General features: G+C 43.4%; 1 protein-coding gene across 2 annotated transcripts in view; it reads left to right on the plus strand.

Moving 5' to 3' along the window:
* Positions 1–20042, plus strand: part of GRIK4 (glutamate ionotropic receptor kainate type subunit 4) — a 308075-nt gene that overhangs the window by 180200 nt on the left and 107833 nt on the right. For both annotated transcript variants that reach the window (XM_040425209.1, XM_040425214.1), the window contains 2 exons: positions 2651–2748; positions 8781–8946. In XM_040425209.1, the coding sequence (XP_040281143.1) occupies positions 2651–2748; positions 8781–8946 (264 nt within the window). The remainder of the gene's footprint in view (positions 1–2650; positions 2749–8780; positions 8947–20042) is intronic.

Here is a 20042-nt window from a genome sequence, read left to right on the forward strand (position 1 = left end):
TTTTGTTACAGACCAGCGGGAAGGGAGGGAAGCGGGTGGGTTTGGGGGGATAAAAGACGGATAGAGGGTTTTTTGAGGGATTGTATGTTTTGATTGATTGTTGTGTTTTTCACAACTGTTATGCTTTCTTTTTCTTTTGTTTTCTTTGTTTTAAAAAAAACATGCTTAATAAAAATTACCTGATCAAAAAAAAAAAAAAAAGAAAGTATGGCACAAGTCCATTGAGGCCATTGACTGACTGTAGCAGTCACGTGAATGTACAGCACATCAATGCTGCTGGAAAATATACAAATACTGTTTGGGACCACTGGAGCCGGGCTGCCTATTTAAATTTTTAAACATTTCCTGCTCTTACGTTCTTACGGGATCATTTACTAAGCTGAAATACTCCTAAATTAGGCGTATTTCAGGCGCAGATGGGGGTGCAATGGTTAGTTGTGCCGCTATCTGAGACTTTGCCCTGATCAAACCAGTTCTAAAACTGGGTGGGGAAGTAGGCCTGTCTAATTTACCATTTTCTGTGCCTGTTTCAGGTGTAGAAAAAGGTCTAAATGTATGACAGCAAGGAAGCTGTCTTACATTTAGAACTGGCGCTGGATGCGATGCGATGCTGGATGAGGCCTGAGCGGATCCATCACCAGCTTAGGGCTTTATTAAGATGGGTGTCTAAAACGCTGGTCTTAATAAATGTGCTTCTTAATTTCTTGGATAATCCCATTAGGCTCCTAACCAGTGATGGCCAGTTCGCAGTGTTCGCTGGTGAACACTGCGAACTGGCCATCTCTACTCCTAACTCAATGTAACTATATAACTTGTTTCATGTGTCTCTGCATAGAATATACTATAAACATAGATAAACAGTAGTGCTTTCTGTATTTCTGCATAAATTTGACCTAAAACGACCTCAGATTTTCACACAAGTCCTAAAAGTAGATAAAGATAACCAAAATTCAAAAATAACAAAAAGTCTAAAATAGTAAACTTGTGGGGTCATTTATCAAACTGGTGTAAAGTAGAATTGGCTTAGTTGCCCATAGCAACCTATCACATTCCACCTTTCATTTTCCAAAGGAGCTGTCAAAAATGAAAGGTGGAATCTGATTGGTTGCTATGGCAACTAAGCCAGTTCTACTTTACACCAGTTTGATAAATGACCCCATTGGTCATGGGATGAAAATGAGGTGTGAGTTGGCAACCTTTTGATCTTCACAAGACATGTTTTGAAAGTGTATCGTGGCACTAACAAAGGAGATTTCTGAGGACATCAGAAGTAGAGTTGTTGATGCTCATCAGACTAGAAAAGGTTACAAAACCATCTGTAAAGAGTTTGGATTCCAGCAATCAGACAGATTGTGTACAAATGGAGGAAAATCAATATTTTTTTTATTTTTTATTATTATTATTATTATTATTATTATTATTATTATTTTAATTATTATTATCATTATTACCCTCCCCAGGAGTGGCTGACCAACAAATATCATGCCAAGAGCAAGGCATGTAAAGGTCACAAAGGAAGCCATGGAGAAAGCTACTGCTCTCCAAAAAGAACATTGCTTCCCATCTGCAGTTTGCTAAAGATCACCTGGACAAGCCAGAAGGCTATTGAAGCAATGTTTTGTGGAGGGAGAAGACTAAAATGTAACTTTTTGGTTTAAATGAGAATCATTATGTTTGGACAAAGGAAAACAATGCATTCCAGCATAAAAACCTAATTCCATCTGTGAAGCACAGTGGTGGTAGTATTAGGTTTTGGGCCCGTTTTGCTGCATCTGGGGAAGAACGGCTTGCCATCATTGATGAAACAATGAATTCTGAATTCTACCAGTGAATTCTAAAGAAAAATGTCAGGATATCTGTCTGTGAGCTGAATCTCAAGAGAACGTGGGTCATGCAGCAAGACAACGACCCTAAGCACACAAGTTGATCTACCAAAGAATGGTTAAGAAGAATAAAGTGAAAGTTTTGGAATGGCCAAGTCATAGTTTTGACCGTTCTGAATCCAATAGAAATGTTAGTAAAAGGACTTGAATCAAGCAGTTCATGGTAGCACACCCACCAACGTGCTTTGTATGAAGTAATGGGCTAAAATTCCTCCAAGCCGATGTTCAGAACTAATCAACATTTAATGGAAACATTTAATTGCTGTACAAGTGGATCACATACTGAAAGCAAAGGTTCCCATACTTTTTCCGCCCACAGACATGTAATATTGGATCATTCTCCTCAATAAATAAATGGCCAAGTCTAATATTTTTGACTCATTTGTTTGAATTGGTCATCTCTGTCTACTTTTAGGACTTGTATGAAAATCTGAGGTAGTTTAAGGTCAAATTAATGTGCAGAAATGTAGAATTTTGAAGGATTTCAAAACTTTCAAGCACCACCACAACTATATATATATATTACAGCTTTGTTCCATTAATTGTGCATCTAAACCTTAAAAAATAGGACACCTTCCCTGCTGATTCATTTCAGATAATCCACAGAACTTGTGAAATATGCTAATTTATGTATGTGTTCAATCTGTCTGTGTTTTGCTGTATTTTTCGCTTGGGTTAAATCATGATCCCTTCCATAAAATGAAGAAGAGAACAAAAAAAAAAGTGGAAATTCATAAATAACTGAGAATTTTATCTCCTTGTTACAGTGTGCCAAATCCTTCCCAAAGGAGTTTTGGGGGTCCTAGGCCCATCGTTCAGCCCGTCATCCAGCTCCATCATCAGCAACATCTGTGGAGAGAAGGAGGTTAGCCCGCTCTAGTCATCAGTCTGCCGCATGCTATGCTATTCTATCCTGCCTTGACACATTTGTCATTTCTTTTTTTTTACTCCATGTTATGTTAGATGTTTTCCTCTGATTTGTTTGACAATTATGTCTGTAAAGTGGAACTAAATACTTAACAATGACGGCTTACCCTAATACAGCACATAACAGGCTTCCGTTCTCAGACTTGAAAGCAGCAGGAACCATATTAGTGATTTTCTTTTATATGAGTGCCAAGAAATATAAAAGAAATATCACCGCAGACTAGATTATAATTTAAGTGAGAAGCAGAAAACTGCTGTGATGTATCTCATGGCTAATTTTATTGCTTATATTTCAAAGTTGTGAGTGAGGCACGGACCTTGATAGAAGGTGGACAACATGAATGTTTACCTAAATCCCAAACTGAATTGACCATTTATTAGGCTAGGTTCACTCTAGTGTTAAAATCTTCCAGCAGGCTGTTTTCGACAGAGGAACGGCCTGGCAGAGATCCTCCTATCTGGCATAGCGGCATTCTGCCTGTCCATTGACTACAGGGAGTGCAGAATTATTAGGCAAGTTGTATTTTTGAGGATTAATTTTATTATTGAACAACAACCATGTTCTCAATGAACCCAAAAAGCTCATTAATATCAAAGCTGAATATTTTTGGAAGTAGTTTTTAGTTTGTTTTTAGTTTTAGCTATTTTAGGGGGATATCTGTGTGTGCAGGTGACTATTACTGTGCATAATTATTAGGCAACTTAACAAAAAACAAATATATACCCATTTCAATTATTTATTTTTACCAGTGAAACCAATATAACATCTCAACATTCACAAATATACATTTCTGACATTCAAAAACAAAACAAAAACAAATCAGTGACCAATATAGCCACCTTTCTTTGCAAGGACACTCAAAAGCCTGCCATCCATGGATTCTGTCAGTGTTTTGATCTGTTCACCATCAACATTGCGTGCAGCAGCAACCACAGCCTCCCAGACACTGTTCAGAGAGGTGTACTGTTTTCCCTCCTTGTAAATCTCACATTTGATGATGGACCACAGGTTCTCAATGGGGTTCAGATCAGGTGAACAAAGAGGCCATGTCATTAGATTTTCTTCTTTTATACCCTTTCTTGCCAGCCACGCTGTGGAGTACTTGGACGCGTGTGATGGAGCATTGTCCTGCATGAAAATCATGTTTTTCTTGAAGGATGCTGACTTCTTCTTGTACCACTGCTTGAAGAAGGTGTCTTCCAGAAACTGGCAGTAGGACTGGGAGTTGAGCTTGACTCCATCCTCAACCCGAAAAGGCCCCACAAGCTCATCTTTCATGATACCAGCCCAAACCAGTACTCCACCTCCACCTTGCTGGCGTCTGAGTCGGACTGGAGCTCTCTGCCCTTTACCAATCCAGCCACGGGCCCATCCATCTGCCACATCAAGACTCACTCTCATTTCATCAGTCCATAAAACCTTAGAAAAATCAGTCTTGAGATATTTCTTGGCCCAGTCTTGACGTTTCAGCTTGTGTGTCTTGTTCAGTGGTGGTCGTCTTTCAGCCTTTCTTACCTTGGCCATGTCTCTGAGTATTGCACACCTTGTGCTTTTGGGCACTCCAGTGATGTTGCAGCTCTGAAATATGGCCAAACTGGTGGCAAGTGGCATCTTGGCAGCTGCACGCTTGACTTTTCTCAGTTCATGGGCAGTTATTTTGCGCCTTGGTTTTTCCACACGCATCTTGCGACCCTGTTGACTATTTTGAATGAAACGCTTGATTGTTCGATGATCATGCTTCAGAAGCTTTGCAATTTTAAGAGTGCTGCATCCCTCTGCAAGATATCTCACTATTTTTTACTTTTCTGAGCCTGTCAAGTCCTTCTTTTGACCCATTTTGCCAAAGGAAAGGAAGTTGCCTAATAATTATGCACACCTGATATAGGGTGTTGATGTCATTAGACCACACCCCTTCTCATTACAGAGATGCACATCACCTAATATGCTTAATTGGTAGTAGGCTTTCGAGCCTATACAGCTTGGAGTAAGACAACATGCATAAAGAGGATGATGTGGTCAAAATACTCATTTGCCTAATAATTCTGCACGCAGTGTATAATGGGACCTGGCAGGGCTCTGGTCTGTTGGCCGGACAATAATCTATGCAAGCTCCGGTTTCTGTTTGGCCAAATCCCGGCACTAATGCTGGAAACAGGCCAAATCTCCACCTGGTCCCATTATAGTCATGAGGACACATTTTAATACTAGTATTAGTTAGATCATGTTAGAATGACAACACATATTTGTAAATTTAAGGGCCCATTCACACGACTGTATTTTCTTTCCGTGTCCATTCCGGTTTTTTCGAAGACCGTATGCAGAACCATTAATTTCAGTGGGTCTGCAAAAAAAAAACAGAAGTTACTCCGTGTGCATTCCGTTTCCGTATGTCCGCATGTCCGTTCCTCTAAAAAATAGAAGATGTCCTATTATTGTCTGCATAAATGAATGTCATCCGTATTTTTTGTGGATCCGTGTTTTGCGGACCACAAAATACATACGGTCGTGTGCATTAGCCCTAAAGGACATATCCAGGATTAAGGCCCTTTTTGATCAGCCCCGTAGCATATGGTACCTAATGAAAATATGTTCACCTGCTCCCGGCAACTATGTTCCAGCACCCTGTGTCCATTCGGGGATCTTCTGGCCCTAGGCTTGTTTATATCCAATTGGGTATGGACGAGGTTCCCCAGTGGTTTATGATACAACACCTGAAGGCAAGGGGTGTAGCCATTGCCAGAAACGACACAGACTCCTATTATTGAGTATGGAAAACCTGTGAGATCAAGCCACGTGTTGCCAGTCTCATAGGTCTCCTCCCGCTCACTGTCGCCAGGACGTCATTATGTCTCGGTACGTTCGTGACAAATCACTGAACACCCGTGCCATGCCATCAGCAACTGAGAATATGGGTCGCTGTAGTAACTTTCCAGTTTACATGGCTTCTAAGGCTGGGTTTACGTCACCGTTTCAGATCCTGTAATTTACGGTAAGCTTCCGTTGTGCACATTTTGCATCCGTTTTAGTCATTTCCGTCTGAAATCCGTTCATGTATGCAGGAAAACAGCAGTGAAATGGTGATATGAACCCAGCCTTAGGCCTCATGCACACGACAGTTGTTTTTCTCGGCCTCCGTTCCGTTTTTTTTGCGGATAGGATGGGGACCCATTCATTTAAAAAATGCTGATAGTTCATCCGTTTGTGTTCCGCGTCCGTTGTCCGTGTTTCCCTTCAGCGAAAAATATATTGCATGTCCTACTTTTTTCACATTTGCGGACAAGGATAGGCATTTATTACAAGGGGTCTGTGGGAAAAAAAACGGATCCTCCAAAAAAAACGGATGCGGACGCAAAAAACAACTGTCGTGTGCATGAGGCCTTATTCGTGAAATGTTCAAAAGTAGCTATAGTGATGTCCTCGGCCCCAATGATACAGATCCCCCACCTACCTTGTGTCATTTACCTCTGAATCAGTCATATATTTCAAGCAGCTTTAATCAAGAATTCTGATGTCTGAGGTCCGGCAATCGATTTATGGGGCTATATTTAAGTTTTCTGGTAAAAATGGTATGTCAAAATCATTTTATTGAACACATGCAGAATAAAGGATGAAGAGATAGATTTGTGCAGTTGCCTATTTATAGACTAATAATCTCACGGAGATGACGGCTGCCAAGAAAAGGTTCACTCAGCCCTTGTCAGATCAGACGATCAGAGGATCCCGCTCAGACATACCCTTCTTACATTTAACTTGAGGAGACTGAAAGAAATGTACAATTTAGGAATTACTTTTGTAGAAATCTAGTTCTACAAAAATACATTTCTCCTACTATCGCTGCAATATAATCTGTGCAAGAGCGTGCCGCATTTCATAAATGCCTGTTTCTAGAAGAAGGAAAGACAAGAGCAAAAGGAGAACAGGAGGGTTCACATGTGGCGGACACGGCACTGATAGTACTGTATATAGGGGCTGGGGCAGATTTTGTTGCAGGTTTTGCCACAGATTTGTCCTAGATCTTATTATTTGCATTAAAAGTAATCAAATTTGCAATTAAAATCCCTACAAACAAAGGTAAGTTTCCACACAAAATAAAATTTGTGGAAAACACCACAACTCCGGGATTCAGATTTCATTCTCCAAAAATTTATAACATTTCAAGATTCTAACAAACTCGGGGTACTTTCACACTAGCGGCAAGGGAGTCCGGCAGGCTTTTCCTTCGGGGGAACAGCCTGTCGGATCTGTCCTGCTGCTAGTTCACGGACTGCCGCTCCGTCCCCATTGACTATAAAGGGGGTGGGGGCGGAGTACTGCATGCAGTACTTTAAGTCCGGCAACCTCTCGGCGTGCGTGGACCGTGCTGCCGCCGGAACTCCAACCCCACCCCCTTTACAGTCAATGGGGACGGACCGGCAGTCCGGGGGCACACGTGAACTAGCGGCAGGACTGAACCGACGGGCTGTTCACCAGCTGGAACACCCTGCCGGAGTCCCCTGCCGCTAGTGTGAAACTAGCCTTAAATTTCTAGTGATTCATTTTGGGTGAAAAACAGAAAGAGAAATACTTCTCAGAGTGAGATGCAAGCCAGTTCTCCTTCCAAAGGACAAGAATACTGCATGTCCCAGTATTACACTTCTCCTAGTAAGGCCTCATGTTGTTTTGGTCCGCATCCGAGCCGCAGTTTTTGCTGCTTGGATGCGCACCCGTTAACTTCAATGGGGCCGCAAAAGATGCGGACAGCACTCCTTGTGCTGTCCGCATCCGTTGCTCCGTTCCGCGGCCCCGCAAAAAAAAATATAACCTGTCCTATTCTTGTCCGTTTTGCGGACAAGAATAGGCAGTTAATGGCTGTCCGCGCCATTACGCAAATTGCGGAACGCACACGGATGCCATCCGTGTTTTGCGGATCTGCAATTTGCGGACCGCAAAACACACAACGGTTGTGTGCATGAGGCCTAATGCGTATGATTAAGGGGGCGTGACCCCCAAAACGTTGCGCAGCATGGGGTAGCAATCAGTTCGGTGCTCTCAGGATTACTATGCATTATAGTGACTGGAAAATACAAGCAAATTTTCTCTTAAGACACTCAGTGCTCTTGCGCTTCCCCGCCCACACCACGTTCACTTGTTTAGATTTGGCGTGAGCGGGGAAAAGTCACAGATTGCGGTGCAAAGGACCTTTGCCCTACAATCTGCGCCAGAAATAGGCCTAATATGGTTGTATTTCTGGTTAGTATATGACTCCGTTTTTTATGGGGAAATTTGGATGTGGTTTTACAAAGTGCGTGATAGAACCCTTAGGCAGCCTGCACACGAGTGCAGGTGAACGCACATAAGAACCCCACAAGTTTCTGCACCATATCCGAACAAAAATCCACAATTTCTAATTGCAGATTTTGGCGACGATTTGACGCGGTTTCGCCGCAGATCTCACCCTTCATTGGAAAAGGGTGAAATCCGCAGCTAAAACCACAAACATTATTGACATGCTGCAGATTTGGAAATCCACACGGCAGGTCCATTTCTGAACGGCAACAATCTGCAAAGTGTACATGAGATTCGTATAATCTCATCCACTTTGCTGGCACCGTAATACGCTAGGTTTCTTTTCATAGGAAACACAAAAAAACTGGCCAGAGACAACTGATGTATGTGCATCCACAATTAGCCACATGTGGCAAGCTGCACCATCTGGCCATACCTTTATTGTTCATGTTCTAAAACCCTACTTAGTTCTTAGTGGTTAGTGACTCCACCGTATACTGGAAAATACTACGATACAATATATTCCACAATATAAATTCATTTCCACTCCTTTGGTTGCTCTATGAGAACTTTATAACCTCAAGTCTCTAATGTCTAGAAAGTTTTTCTTCCTTTCCTTCGGTGCCTCAGCTTCTCACATCTTTTAGTGACTAGCCAATTTCCATGCCTTTAGAGCTAACTCTTTCTTCTTATTTTTCCATCAGGTCCCTCACATAAAAGTATCACCTGAGGAATTTTTAAGGTTTCAGTTTCAGAGATTCACCACTTTGAACCTTCATCCGAGCAACACAGACGTCAGCGCAGCCATTGCGGCTTTGCTTAATTTCTTCAACAGTACCACTGCCTGTCTTATCTGTGCCAAAGCGGAGTGTAAGTACTTGGCGCTATAATCAATTACGCATGGTTCTCGATTTAGTTGTCCTCATGTAACCCTGAAAAAACTGATTTATTTAGGTTAACTTCACAGCTTCGACGGATACTTCCATTCACACCCAGACCCCATAAACTATAAAGGGATCCAGCGGGGATCCGGCTGCTTTCCGGACACAAACCGTTACATGCCCTCAAGCCGGAAAGTGGTTGGATGTCCACCAGATCCCATTATAGTCCATGGGATCTGGCAGTGAATGACAGTATCTGGCAATGCCGAATTCTGTGAACTCTGGCAGGCTGTTCTCTGCCGGAATAGACGGCCAGATCAGGTTACCGGAACTTAGCTTAAAGGGGTTGTCCAGGCTTTTACTATTGATGACCTATCCTCAGGATAGGTCATCAATATCAGTTCGGCGGGGGCCCGACGCCCAGCTGTATGAGACACTGCGCGTGCCATCTCCCTTCTTTTATTCAGTATTGCATTGTCGTTAGAGTATACAGTAGATGCCTTTTTCCACCTACTGTACATACTTATTTTGCTAAAACTTTAATTTTATTGATATGTATTATAAACTTACCGTAACTAATAAGAAACAGAAAAGATCAGCAAACAAAAAGAAACTTGATTTAAAAACTATCAGGGTGAGCGAGGGCTTTTGCACTTGATGTGCTAAACTATCACTTGGCAGCTTGGCTGTCACGATTACTCAGATTTGCCTGTGTCGGTGGCTGCGCGCTGCCGCAAGCGCGCACACTATCCAACTGGTCCGTCTCTAGCTCCTATGATCATTACTGATAGCACTCACTACCTGTGCTAAAAACTAATAGCTCAGAGGCTGCCCCCCCCGACATGTTTCGCCGAACGTTCGGCATCCTCAGGAGTTCGGGCAGTCTACCATCGTACTGAATATGGATGAAAAATGCCGCACTTATATAATAGGGTTATTTGATTTGAGTTACCATCTCCCTTCTGTCTCCCTGTTCACTGCTGCTGTCTATGGCAAAGACCATGGACCGCAGCAGCGGACAGGAAGAGAGAAGGGAGACAGCGCGTGCACATTGTGTGCACCGTCTCCTCGTACAGCTGACCGGCAGGGGTGCCAGGTGTCGGACCCCCGCCGATCTGATATTGATTACCTTTCCTGAGGATAGGTCATTAATAGTAAAAGCCCGGAGAACCCCTTTAACTCAAATGGAAAGCATTGTAAAATGTACTTTGTAGCCCGTTGAAAATCACATTCTGATAATCTGCTGACTACCTGACTACGACTTTCATACATGTCATGCCATGGATTTGGACACCACTGCAATGCTTCTAATGATATGTATTGTGGTATCCTAATGATACATAACTGACCGGGTTATTATGGAAATTCTCATGGACGCTTGATCAATGTACCCACACTGTGATCATAGTTATCACCACAATGAAATATGAACTACATCAATCATCTCGCTGTGTAATAGACTTTTCATTGATCAGAACAGGTTGAAGCCTGCTAATGGTTACAGTTTGCATTATGCTACCTCGGCCCCATACACACGACCATATTTCTCATCCATGTGTTAGCCGCATTTTTGGCAGATAACACTGTAGCCCATTCATTTCAATGGGGCCTTGCGCACATTCATGTTTTTTTGCAAGTCAGTGTGGCCGTAGCAACAAATTATAGCCAGTATTGTGGACAAGAACTGTCCTTTCTATTGATGGGGTCGAGAAAAATGCAGAATGCACATGGAAGGTATCCGTATTTAGCGGATCTGTTGTCGGAGGACATTCCTTAGTGGAGTCTTAGTATATGAAAGTTCCAGATTCATGTTGATGTGACTGATAATAGATGGTCTTCTCCAAATGGAACCCTCATTTATTAGTCAGAATTAAAAATATCTACATGGAGGGTCTGTCACTCTTATGGACCTGGGACTAATCGTTTGTGTTCCCTGTGGTTGTGTTTTAGAGATGTATACTGATCAATGTATAAAGGGATTGTCCCACAAAACACACTTATTCCTTATCCACAGGATAGGCAGTGGTCTGACCACTGGGGCCTCTGCCCATCATGAGGACATGGGCCTTGTGTTCCCCCGTTTGAATAGAGCAGCAGTCGCACATCTGCTGCCAGTGCTTTCAAGTCTGTAGAACTTCTATAGATAGTAGAGTTCTACACTTGACTCTCTCAAGAAGTCTCATTGAGAATGAAGGGAGCAGCAGAACACAGGCATGTCGGTTCAGTCTCATCAACAGTGGGGGACCCAAAAATCCCCTTGCTGATCAGACCCTTTTTCCGCATCTTGTGTATAAGTGTTTTTTGTGGGACAGCCCCTTTTAAAGTTGGACATGCACATTAGATGTACAGTATGTCTTGTGATCCTGGCAATTTCATTGACACCGGTCGATCATCTAATATATATTGGGGCCTCCTAAAAGAAGATGACATAAGGAGAGAATGATAGGGTTGTTGGATTTCAACTTGCCCAATACTTTTCTTCTTGGGGGAAAAAAGCTGCTGTTGAAGATGCTGGCAGTAGCTTATTCCACTCTCCCTACTGGTAAAACATCCATGCTTGACTGAGTCTATGAACGGGGAGCAGTAGAAATAGCTGTCGGCAAAGGAGCATTCAATGTGTATGATAAGCCTAAGGTCCAAGCAGAGAGAGACCGTGTTATCATCTTGTGAATCTTCTAACAAAAAGGGATTGTCCAAGGCGTACAACCAGTAGTAGGGGGGTTGCAATACATTACGAGTAGTTTGGTGGTTGTACAACCGTTAAACGTATGATGGTCTGTCAAACACGAAAGACATTTCAGTCCATGATGGCCATTACAGTTCTTCTGACTGGCCATTCGGGTTCAATGACAAAAGGCAAAAGATGAACAATATCTTGAATGTTTGCTTGTGGATAAGCAATTATTGGGCAAAAATGTGAAACACTTCTTTCCAGACAATGGACCTTCTGTCATCGCTCAAAATGATCATTCGGTGTAAAGTTTCCTCTGATGAATGATTGGTTGATATTGTCCTTTTGGTCAATTTATACAGCCACGTTTAGAAAATTGTATGGTGGATGACTTCGCTATATGAAATGAAAATGCTAAAAGGGTCCAGCTCAGTGGAGCATAGAAAGTAATATAGTTATAGTATAGTATAGTATAGTATATAGTTTTAGATTATATAGATCAGGAATCACCCTCCTCCAGCACTCCAGCTGCTGTCAAACTACAATTTCCCACATGCCCCATTCATTTCTATTGGAGTTCGGAGTAGAATAGAGTAATTATGCATGCTGGGAGTTGTAGTTTCACAACATCTGGAGTGTCTGAGGTTGCCTACCCCTGATATAGATGATCATGAAAGCCTGATATGAGAAATTTGTTTACAAACTCGCGACTGCTCTGGATGGAAAACATATTGCTTTATGCTATGTCATCTACTGTATATATGTTGATGCATGTGCAGTGAGCCCCTGAGGAGCCAGAGCAGAGGATGGGAGTGAAAGTGGCTCTGATTGCAGTCAATCACAGTGGCTTTCCTTACATCGTTACTCCCTTGGGCCATTTAGTGAAAGAACGGTACACCCTTTCTTCCCTCTGGGCACACCCTGGTTCTGGGGCTCCTGCCTGGTGATTCTTGGGGTGTCTGTGATGTTAGGTGGTTGTATGAGTGCAAGGCAGGACATGTAGAGTGCAATGGCCAGTGTATGGTGTAGGAGCCAGAAATCCAGCCATGAGGTAGAAGAATAAACATTTCTCTTTACTTAGTTGCAAAATGGGTGTGTACATAGTACAGATCCTTTCCCCAGATAGTGAGGTATGGAGGCTGGCAAAGCTGGTGGTTATCACACTCTTTGTACACTGCTAAAGTCTTTCTCAGTAGAATCTATAACTGGCAACAGTACCTTGGCAATAATGGTTGTAGTGTCCACTAGGAGATACAGGGTTTTTGAAGGCATGTTTGGCCAGAACGTGTCCAGGTCTGAAGGATGTTTTAATAGTGTCCCTCACTTCAGCAAAGCCTGAATGGCTGTAGTAGCAAGTTTACCTCACTGACTCTTATGCTTGGAGATGCAGACTCTAAGATCTCCTTTTCTCTCTCACTTTCTGTTGATCTTGCAGAGATCGGTGAGTCTCTGTAGTTTGAGCCCTATGAAAGAGGAGCATAGGGCACTGCTTCATTCCTCCAACCACTCCAGCCTACTCTCTCCTTAGGTCAGGGGTGGTGCCAGCTAGGGCTGCACGATATGGGAATTTTGTGCGATTGCGATTAGGGCCCTAAAAATTGCGATAACGATGTGCGATGCGATATTTTAAGGGAATTGTGCTAGAGGTCTATTTGCTTGGATTTTCCCATATGAGCCGCTGACGCGGCTGGGTATGACATAGTTATGGGGATCTGTGGATGGCGCCGTTATGTGGGGGATCTGTGGATGGCGCTGTTATGTGGGGGATCTGTGGATGGCGCTGTTATGTGGGGGATCTGTGGATGGCGCTGTTATGTGGGGGATCTGTGGATGGCGCTGTTATGTGGGGGATCTGTGGATGGCGCTGTTATGTGGGGGATCTGTGGATGGCGCTGTTATGTGGGGGATCTGTGGAGGACGCTGTTATGTGGGGGATCTGTGGAGGACGCTGTTATGTGGGGGATCTGTGGATGGCGCTGTTATGTGGGGGATCTGTGGATGGCGCTGTTATGTGGGGGATCTGTGGATGGCGCTGTTATGTGGGGGATCTGTGGATGGCGCTGTTATGTGAGGGGATCTGTGGATGGCGCTGTTATGTGAGGGGATCTGTGGATGGCGCTATGTGGGGGATCTGTGGATGGCGCTGTTATGTGGGGGATCTGTGGAGGACGCTGTTATGGGGGACCTGCGGAGGACACTGTTATGGGGGACCTGCGGAGGACACTGTTATGGGGGACCTGCGGAGGACACTGTTATGGGGGATGTGTGCTATGACACATGGGGCCACGAGGGGGGCCAGCATAAGACACACATATAGCATCTTATGCTGGTCCCCCTTATGGCCCCATGTGTCCCTTCATGTGTTAACTCTCCTATTCATAAAATGGCCAGCCTCTGTACTTTCACTATGAATGCACTCACACTGCAGAGAGCGGCAGAGAGCGATCCGGCCGGCGCGTGACTGACGTCACTGTCACGCTCCTCCCACTTAATTCAGGAAGCAGGAGCGTGACTAAGTGACGTCAGTCACGCGCCGGCCGGCTGCCTCGCTCGCTCCCGCTCGTCGCTGCAGTGCATTCATTGTGAAAGTAAGTACAGAGGCTGGACCTGTTATCAATAGGACAGAGGACTTTTTTTTATCAATAGGGGCCCCTTCATATATAATAATCGCGGCATTTTTCGGCTCGGCTGAATCGCCAAACCGCATTTGCCGATTATCGCGATTCAATTATTTTTGAGATATATCGTGCAGCCCTAGTGCCAGCCCACATCTAAACACCTACAAGGGCTGAGCCAGGATTGTTAACTCTGGCTGTGTCATACATAGCGTGGTATGCTGGGTATACATTACATAACAATACAATACATTAACCACCTCAGCCCCCAGTGCTTAAACACCCTGAAAGACCAGGCCACTTTTTACACTTCTGACCTACACTACTTTCACCGTTTATTGCTCGGTCATGCAACTTACCACCCAAATGAATTTTACCTCCTTTTCTTCTCACTAATAGAGCTTTCATTTGGTGGTATTTCATTGCTGCTGACATTTTTACTTTTTTTGTTATTAATCGAAATTTAACGATTTTTTTGCAAAAAAATGACATTTTTCACTTTCAGTTGTAAAATTTTGCAAAAAAAACGACATCCATATAGAAATTTTGCTCTAAATTTATTGTTCTACATGTCTTTGATAAAAAAAAAATGTTTGGGTAAAAAAAAATGGTTTGGGTAAAAGTTATAGCGTTTACAAACTATGGTACAAAAATGTGAATTTCCGCTTTTTGAAGCAGCTCTGACTTTCTGAGCACCTGTCATGTTTCCTGAGGTTCTACAATGCCCAGACAGTACAAACACCCCACAAATGACCCCATTTCTGAAAGTACACACCCTAAGGTATTCGCTGATGGGCATAGTGAGTTCATAGAACTTTTTATTTTTTGTCACAAGTTAGCGGAAAATGATGTTTTTTTTTTTTTTGTTTTTTTTTCTTACAAAGTCTCATATTCCACTAACTTGTGACAAAAAATAAAAAGTTCTATGAACTCACTATGCCCATCAGCGAATACCTTGGGGTCTCTTCTTTCCAAAATGGGGTCACTTGTGGGGTAGTTATACTGCCCTGGCATTCTAGGGGCCCAAATGTGTGGTAAGGAGTTTGAAATCAAATTCTGTAAAAAATGACCTGTGAAATCCGAAAGGTGCTCTTTGGAATATGGGCCCCTTTGCCCACCTAGGCTGCAAAAAAGTGTCACACATCTGGTATCTCCGTACTCAGGAGAAGGTGGGGAATGTGTTTTGGGGTGTCATTTTATATATACCCATGCTGGGTGAGAGAAATATCTTGGCAAAAGACAACTTTTCCCATTTTTTTTTACAAAGTTGTCATTTGACCAAGATATTTATCTCACCCAGCATGGGTATATATAAAATGACACCCCAAAACACATTCCCCACCTTCTCCTGAGTACGGAGATACCAGATGTGTGACACTTTTTTGCAGCCTAGGTGGGCAAAGGGGCCCATATTCCAAAGAGCACCTTTCGGATTTCACAGGTCATTTTTTACAGAATTTGATTTCAAACTCCTTACCACACATTTGGGCCCCTAGAATGCCAGGGCAGTATAACTACCCCACAAGTGACCCCATTTTGGAAAGAAGAGACCCCAAGGTATTCGCTGATGGGCATAGTGAGTTCATAGAACTTTTTATTTTTTGTCACAAGTTAGTGGAATATGAGACTTTGTAAGAAAAAAAAACAAAAAAAAAAAAAACATCATTCCTCAACTTCTCCTGAGTACGGGGATACCAGATGTGTGACACTTTTTTGCAGCCTAGGTGGGCAAAGGGGCCCATATTCCAAAGAGCACCTTTCGGATTTCACTCCTCATTTTTTCCTGAATTTGATTTCAAACTCCTTACCACACATTTGGGCCCCTAGAATACCAGGGCAGTATAACTACCCCACAAGTGACCCCATTTTGGAAAGAAGACACCCCAAGGTATTCCGTGAGGGGCATGGCGAGTTCCTAGAATTTTTTATTTTTTGTCACAAGTTAGTGGAAAATGATGATTTTTTTTTTTTTTTTCTCATATTCCACAAACTTGTGACAAAAAATAAAAACTTCCATGAACTCACTATGCCCATCAGCAAATACCTTGGGGTCTCTTCTTTCCAAAATGGGGTCACTTGTGGGGTAGTTATACTGCCCTGGCATTCTAGGGGCCCAAATGTGTGGTAAGTAGGTAAATGACCTGTGAAATCCGAAAGGTGCTCTTTGGAATGTGGGCCCCTTTGCCCACCTAGGCTGCAAAAAAGTGTCACACATCTGGTATCTCTGTATTCAGGAGAAGTTGAGGAATGTGTTTTGGGGTGTCTTTTTACATATACCCATGCTGGGTGAGATAAATATCTTGGTCAAATGCCAACTTTGTATAAAAAAATGGGAAAAGTTGTCTTTTGCCAAGATATTTCTCTCACCCAGCATGGGTATATGTAAAATGACACCCCAAAACACATTCCCCAACTTCTCCCGATTACGTAGATACCAGATGTGTGACACTTTTTTGCAGCCGAGGTGGGCAAAGAGGCCCATATTCAAAAGAGCACCTTTCGGATTTCACAGGTCATTTTTTACAGAATTTGATTTCAAACTCCTTACCACACATTTGGGCCCCTAGAATGCCAGGGCAGTATAACTACCCCACAAGTGACCCCATTTTGGAAAGAAGAGACCCCAAGGTATTCGCTGATGGGCATAGTGAGTTCATGGAAGTTTTTATTTTTTGTCACAAGTTAGTGGAATATGAGACTTTGTATGAAAAAAAAAAAAAAAAAAATCAGCATTTTCCACTAACTTGTGACAAAAAATAAAAAATTCTAGGAACTCGCCATGCCCCTCACGGAATACCTTGGGGTGTCTTCTTTCCAAAATGGGGTCACTTGTGGGGTAGTTATACTGCCCTGGCATTTTCCAGGGGCCCTAATGTGTGGTAAGTAGGTAAATGACCTGTGAAATCCTAAAGGTGCTCTTTGGAATATGGGCCCCTTTGCCCACCTAGGCTGCAAAAAAGTGTCACACATGTGGTATCGCCGTATTCAGGAGAAGTTGGGGAAGGTGTCATTTTACATATACCCATGCTGGGTGAGAGAAATATCTTGGCAAAAGACAACTTTTCCCATTTTTTTATACAAAGTTGGAATTTGACCAAGATATTTCTCTCACCCAGCATGGGTATATGTAAAATGACACCCCAAAACACATTCCCCAACTTCTCCTGAGTACGGCGATACCAGATGTGTGACACTTTTTTGCAGCCTAGATGCGCAAAGGTGCCCAAATTCCTTTTAGGAGGGCATTTTTAGACATTTGGATACCAGACTTCTTCTCACGCTTTGGGGCCCCTAGAATGCCAGGGCAGTATAAATACCCCACATGTGACCCCATTTTGGAAAGAAGACACCCCAAGGTATTCAATGAGGGGCATGGCGAGTTCATAGAATTTATTTTTTTTGGCACAAGTTAGCGGAAATTGATATTTTTAATTTTTTTCTCACAAAGTCTCCCGTTCCGCTAACTTGGGACAAAAATTTCAATCTTTCATGGACTCAATATGCCCCTCACGGAATACCTGGGGGTGTCTTCTTTCCGAAATGGGGTCACATGTGGGGTATTTATACTGCCCTGGCATTCTAGGGGCCCTAAAGCGTGAGAAGAAGTCTGGAATATAAATGTCTAAAAAATTTTACGCATTTGGATTCCGTGAGGGGTATGGTGAGTTCATGTGAGATTTTATTTTTTGACACAAGTTAGTGGAATATGAGACTTTGTAAGAAAAAAAAAAATAAATTCCGCTAACTTGGGCCAAAAAAATATCTGAATGGAGCCTTACAGAGGGGTGATCAATGACAGGGGGGTGATCAATGACAGGGGGGTGATCAATGACAGGGGGGTGATCAATGACAGGGGGGTGATCAGGGAGTCTATATGGGGTGATAACCACAGTCATTGATCACGCCCGTGTAAGGCTTCATTCAGACGTCCGGATGCGTTTTGCGGATCCGATCCATCTATCAGTGCATCCGTAAAAATCATGCGGACATCTGAATGGAGCTTTACAGGGGGGTAATCAATGACAGGGGGGTAATCAGGGAGTCTATATGGGGTGATCACCACAGTCATTGATCACGCCCCTGTAAGGCTTCATTCAGACGTCCGGATGCGTTTTGCGGATCCGATCCATCTATCAGTGCATCCGTAAAAATCATGCGGACATCTGAATGGAGCTTTACAGGGGGGTAATCAATGACAGGGGGGTAATCAATGACAGGGGGGTGATCAGGGAGTCTATATGGGGTGATCACCACAGTCATTGATCATGCCCCTGTAAGGCTTCATTCAGACGTCCGGATGCGTTTTGCGGATCCGATCCATCTATCAGTGCATCCGTAAAAATCATGCGGACATCTGAATGGAGCTTTACAGGGGGGTAATCAATGACAGGGGGGTGATCACCACAGTCATTGATCATGCCCCTGTAAGGCTTCATTCAGACGACCGGATGCGTTTTGCGGATCTGATCCATCTATCAGTGGATCCGTAAAAATCATGCGGACGTCTGAATGGAGCTTTACAGGGGGTTGATCAATGACAGGGGGGTAATCAATGACAGGGGGGTGATCAGGGAGTCTATATGGGGTGATCAGGGGTGATTAGGGGTGATCAGGGGCTAATAAGGGGTTAATAAGTGACGGGGGGGGGGGGTGTAGTGTAGTGTAGTGGTGCTTGGTGCTACTTTACTGAGCTACCTGTGTCCTCTGGTGGTCGATCCAAACAAAGGGGACCACCAGAGGACCAGGTAGCAGGTATATTAGACGCTGTTATCAAAACAGCGTCTAATATACCTGTTAGGGGTTAAAAAAAACACATCTCCAGCCTGCCAGCGAACGATCACCGCTGGCAGGCTGGAGATCAACTCTCTTACCTTCCGTTCCTGTGAGCGCGCGCGCCTGTGTGCGCGCGTTCACAGGAAGTCTCGCGTCTCGCGAGATGACGCGTATATGCGTGACTGTGCGCAGCGCTGCCACCTCCGGAACGCGATCCTGCGTTAGGCGGTCCGGAGGTGGTTAAATAACAAACTATTTGAAGGTACCCCCTTCATTCGGGTACTATACATGCTTTAACACAGGGGTGCACAACCTTTTCTGCTTGGGGGCCACATTTTCAGACTGAAGTAATCCCTAGGGCCGAAAATAAAAGTTAAAGGGGTATTACCAACTGAAATACTGTATTTAAGGCATATTGTACATACAGTATATACAAACCGGATTCCCAAAAAGTTAGGACACTATACAAATCGTGAATAAAAACTTAATGCAATGATGTGGAGGTGCCAACTTCTAATATTTTATTCAGAATAGAACATAAATCACGGAACAAAAGTTTAAACTGAGAAAATGTACCATTTTAAGGGAAAAATATGTTGAATCAGAATTTCATGGTGTCAACAAATCCCCAAAAAGTTGGGACAAGGCCATTTTCACCACTGTGTGGCATCTCCCCTTCTTCTTACAACACTCAACAGACGTCTGGGGACCGAGGAGACCAGTTTCTCAAGTTTAGAAATAGGAATGCTCTCCCATTCTTGTCTAATACAGGCCTCTAACTGTTCAATCGTCTTGGGCCTTCTTTGTTGCACCTTCCTCTTTATGATGCGCCAAATGTTCTCTATAGGTAAAAGATCTGGACTGCAGACTGGCCATTTCAGTACCCGGATCCTTCTCCTACGGAGCCATGATGTTGTGATTGATTGCAGAATGGGGTCTGGCATTATCTTGTTGAAAAATCCAGGGTCTTCCCTGAAAGAGATGACGTCTGGATGGGAGCATATGTTGTTCTAGAACCTGAATATA

The sequence above is a fragment of the Bufo bufo genome, chromosome 1 (assembly GCF_905171765.1).
Source record: "Bufo bufo chromosome 1, aBufBuf1.1, whole genome shotgun sequence".
Lineage (NCBI taxonomy): Eukaryota > Metazoa > Chordata > Amphibia > Anura > Bufonidae > Bufo > Bufo bufo.